Source organism: Gorilla gorilla, chromosome 14 (genome assembly GCF_029281585.2).
Source record: "Gorilla gorilla gorilla isolate KB3781 chromosome 14, NHGRI_mGorGor1-v2.1_pri, whole genome shotgun sequence".
NCBI classification, from domain to species: Eukaryota; Metazoa; Chordata; class Mammalia; order Primates; family Hominidae; genus Gorilla; species Gorilla gorilla.
The window spans coordinates 23,539,434-23,543,515 of NC_073238.2; the positions used below are offsets into that span (position 1 = coordinate 23,539,434).

The 4,082-nt window shown below is 64.6% G+C and overlaps 1 protein-coding gene across 1 annotated transcript; it reads right to left on the bottom strand.

Moving 5' to 3' along the window:
• Positions 1-356: 356 nt before the first annotated feature.
• LOC115933037 (alpha/beta hydrolase domain-containing protein 17A-like) lies at positions 357-3,842 on the bottom strand. The gene is made up of 3 exons (XM_055362479.2): positions 3,299-3,842; positions 884-1,060; positions 357-786 (listed from the first exon to the last, which is right to left on the bottom strand). The coding sequence occupies exons 1-3, from the start codon at positions 3,823-3,825 to the stop codon at positions 561-563; spliced, it is 930 nt and encodes a 309-aa protein (XP_055218454.2). The 5' UTR covers positions 3,826-3,842; the 3' UTR covers positions 357-560.
• Between the last annotated feature and the right edge of the window lie 240 nt (positions 3,843-4,082).

Below are 4,082 nucleotides of genomic sequence, written 5' to 3' on the forward strand. Positions count from 1 at the left end.
GTATTTTTATTTTTTTCTATTTATTTGTTCTGCTTATTATAATAGTCTTCTACACGGCCCCCCAAGATTCTAGAAATTGTTGCCTACACATACTTCTAGGACTTCTGGGCCTTTCTTTTTAACCCAGAGGAAGTTTGCATTGAGGTAAGCCGTGAGTTGATGATATAAATCATTTGCCAATTAGCTCAAGACAACGTATTGAATTCCTTTTTCTCCTGGAGTAGAAAGCTCCTGTGGCAGCCCGTGTGAGTTATGGGTAGACTTCTGTATTTGTTTCTGTTCTCTTATATTTGGGGTTTGATGGTTTCGGAAGTTCTAAGTACATTCTTTTTTTTTTTTTTTAATTTTAAATCTTTAATTTCCGTTTTCACATATTTTCTTCTTGCTTCCAAAAGGAAAGGAGTGCATAGCTCTGTTGCCTGTACATCGTCCACAGCCCCTGGGTCGGGGCGGGGTCCCCTGAGCCGCCCGGGGGGTTCACATGCAGCCCCTGGGGGGCCGGCGCGGGGTGAGGTCCGGGGGCCGCCTTATTGCTGAGGTCCGGCCGGTTGGGGCCGCCGCTAGGCGCGCTGGCTGGGCAGCTCCTGGGAGATGAAGCGACGCAGATGCTCCAGGTACTGGCTGTAGAGCTCGATGTCTTTGTGCCCGGCGCCCTCCACCCACAGCGGCTCCACCGCCTTGGGGCAGCGCTCGTAGAGCGCCAGCCCGTGCGAGAAGTCGATCACCTCGTCCTCCGTGCCGTGGATGATGAGCACGGGCGACGTGATCTTGGACACCTTCTCGATGCTGCAGGAGGGGCGTGGAGCGGGTGAGACTTCGCGCCCGGCCCGGGCCGCGCCCGGCCCGGGCCCCGCCCCGCCCCCGTCCCCGCCCGGGCGCTCACTTAGGGAAGGCGTCAAAGCAGTAGGTCTTGGTGTCGGGGAAGGCGACGCGCATGCCCGAGGTGAGCGGCGAGTGCAGCACCACCGCGGCACACTCGTAGCGCGAAGCTAGGTCCACGGTGGGCACCGTGCCGATGCTCTGCCCGTACAGGATGATGCTGTCCGGGCTGATGCCGTACCTGGCAGCGCCGGAGCAGGGTCAGCCGCGGCCTCCGACGCGCGCGCACCCTTCCCACCAGCGGGTGTCCCCGGGCCCAGCTCCGAATGCGACCCTCCAGTCTCCCCACTCAGCCAAGTCAGTGGGTCAGGCCCAGGCTCCACACCAGTCCCGAGGGCCACCCCCAGCCCCCAACACCGCGGCGGTGGGTGAAGCCAGCGGCCCCGCCCCGTTCCCTGCGCTGCAGTTCACTGGCGTTTCCTAGCTAGGATCTGCAGGGATCCCGCCTACGGAGTGCCCCTGGGGCGGGGGTAGGGGAGGCCCTGGCGCCTCTCCTCCTCCTGGTCACCCCTAGGTGCACACTGGGAACTGTGTGGCCCGCACATCCTGAATGCTTCACGCCTTCCTGCCCGGGTTAGAAAGCCGTTCCTGGTGCACTGGCCAGGACAGCGGACACTCTTCCTCCCTGCAGCCCTTGCCCAACCCCTTGGCCATGAGGAATTCAGGCAGCTGTGTCCCCAAATGTCTCCACCCAATTTTGGACTCTCGGAGTCCCCACGCCCAATGAGATGCCAGTGCAACCCAGGTCAGCATCGAGGGTGGTGGCTGTGGAGGTGTCACCCCCTCCCACCAGCACCTTCCCTTGGGAGTGGACAAGTCCTCGGCCACCTCAGCACCACCAGCTCCCACCCAGGGCCACCCCCACCCCCAGGTCATTGGTGTGTGGTCCCTGACCCAGCTGATCCAGCACCAGTTACAAGGCCTCCTTGTGCCCAGTCCCAACCATGCAGGACCCACCTGCCACCCTGCCCATGCCGGGACCCCACAACTCTCCTCCCACACACTCTAGGCTCTGATCCCAGGCAGATGCCCTCTTGCAAGGCAGGAGCATGGGCAGGTGTGCGTCCCCTCTGCCTGGCATTCGGACTCCACCAGCAGGGCTGTCCCCGTCCCTGGCCTGGAATCCCAGCCTCCTGGCAGCACTCCACAGCTCACCACTCAGCCATGCCCCAAAGGATGCTGCCTGGCTTGTGCCTGTGGCCCCAGCTCTGCCTCAGCCTCCCTGGCCTGCTCCCTGGCAGCCATGGTCAGTAGTGTGCTGAGCCAGCCCAGCCCTGTCACCTGCTACAAGCAGGAGTCCCCAGCTGCCACCTGGATGTCACCATTCAAATGAACAGGACACATCCCCAGTGGAGGCCCTGGGCATGCTCTGGCCTCCCCCTCACAGCTCTGGGCCTAGGTTCCTGCAGGACAAAGTGGCAGTAGGACAGATGGCCGAGTAGACAGAGCTCAGAGGTGGCCATGGCGGGTGTGACTCTGCCAGTGGCCTAGGCAGTAGAGACAGGAGGGGCCAAGGAAGTCGCATGAAGTGGTGATTGGTGTCAGTGTCCCACACTGCTGGGAGGCCCCCAGAGCCAGGGTGGTGCCAGGGGACCAGCTCCCAGGCCCACAGCAGGGACTGCCTGCATATCACCAAGGCAACGACGACCCCACCTCCCTAGGGTCTCTGACTTCTCAGAGCTGTGCCTGGTCCCTGTGGGAGCAGGTCAGACCAGTGGGCTGGGCAGGGCCAGGACGAGACAGCCCCAGTGGATGGAGAGCAGGAAAAGCCACCAGAGGCCCACCCGGCTCTCCTCGTCCAAAGCAGCACTGGCCCGGGCGGTGCTCAAACACCGGTGAAGGGCCCAGGCAAGCGCAGGGCTGGGGACGTGGATGACTAGGAGGGCTGGATCTGGAATCGAGGCTGGCCCAGACCTCGGATGTGTGCTGCGGGTCTGCACCTTACCCTGTAGGCCCTGCCCCAGGATGGCCAAGCTCCGCAGCCACAGGGCCTCATGGGCCAGGCCTCCGGACCTGGATGCAGCAGCCTCGTCTCACTTGGCCCCAAGTGCTGTCTCGGCCGATGGGCTTCCAGCCACACGTGCACAGACCCCCAGACCACCACCCACTCCCTCCCGCCGGGTGGCATCCACGCCCCTGGGACAAGCTCAGCCCCTTCCCATTCTCAGGCCAGGGGTTCCCAGGGAGCCTGGCTCCACAGGCCAGGGTGTGGGAGGACCGCCTGGCCACACCTCAGCCATGTGGAGGCGGCACCTGCACACCCAAGCTCGCCTGTCCGGCTCTCTGGCCCTGTGCATCCACTGTGGCTCCCCTCCTGCAGGGCCGCCCACCTTCCTCCCAGGGAAGCCCGCCCCCCGGCCCCCGGCCTGGTCCCCTCTTGGGTGTGCCCAGGCTGAGCTGCCCCCAGGGTCGCCTTCACCTGGTGCGCAGGGCCTGCCAGGCGGCGTCGATGTCGGCATAGAGGTTCCTCTCGGAAGGCCTGCCCGAGCTGGCACCATAGCCAGAGTAGTCGTAGGAGAAGATGTTGCAGTGGAGGCGGGAGCCCAGGCCAATGTAGAAGCTGCTCATCTGGCCCAGGTCCACGGCATTGCCGTGCGAGAAGAGGACCGTGTACCTGGCACCAGGCACGCAGCGAACATACATGCAGGAGACGCGGTTGCCGCGGGCGCTCTTGGTGGGGAAGACCTCGATGGTGTCCAGCTCGCGCTGGCTGTACTGGAAGTCGGCACGCTCCATCAGGTGCAGCTTCCAGCGCCTGCGTGCGCCCGAGGAGGCCCGCAGGGTCCCCAAGGGGGCGGCCCTGGCCCCACCAGGCCCCGGCTCGGGCTCAGGCACCAGGGAGTAGGTGGCCTCCGGCGGCAGGAAGGCGAGCTTAGCAGCGATGCGGCCGGGGCAGGGTGGGCAGCAGAAGAGGCAGCAGAGCTCACTCAGCGACAGCCCGTTCATGGCGGGCGCCGCCCCGGCCGGGCCTCCACCGGGACCCCCGCCAACAACGCCGCCCGGCCTGGCCCAGCAGGGGAGGGGTGGGGGTGCTCCGAGTCACGGGCAGGGGGGAGAGAGCCCCCCCAGCTACCGCCCCAGACAGCAGCCCCGTTAGGAGGCCAGGGCCCAGCCCCATCACGGTCCAAGCCGAGCCCCAGGGAGCCTCGCAACCACAGGTCTCCATGTCGTGCCATGGGAAGCCCACCCCGGCCCGCGCCCCC

What these genes read in the sequence shown, in the direction of transcription:
- LOC115933037 (XM_055362479.2), bottom strand. Translation starts at nt 3,825, where the DNA reads ATGAACGGGCTGTCGCTGAGTGAGCTCTGCTGCCTCTTCTGCTGCCCA. An exon ending in TGGCAGGCCCTGCGCACCAG is followed by an intron (nt 1,061 to 3,298) that starts GTGAAGGCGACC and finishes CGGCGCTGCCAG; the next exon opens with GTACGGCATCAGCCCGGACA. An exon ending in TGCTTTGACGCCTTCCCTAA is followed by an intron (nt 787 to 883) that starts GTGAGCGCCCGG and finishes CCCCTCCTGCAG; the next exon opens with CATCGAGAAGGTGTCCAAGA.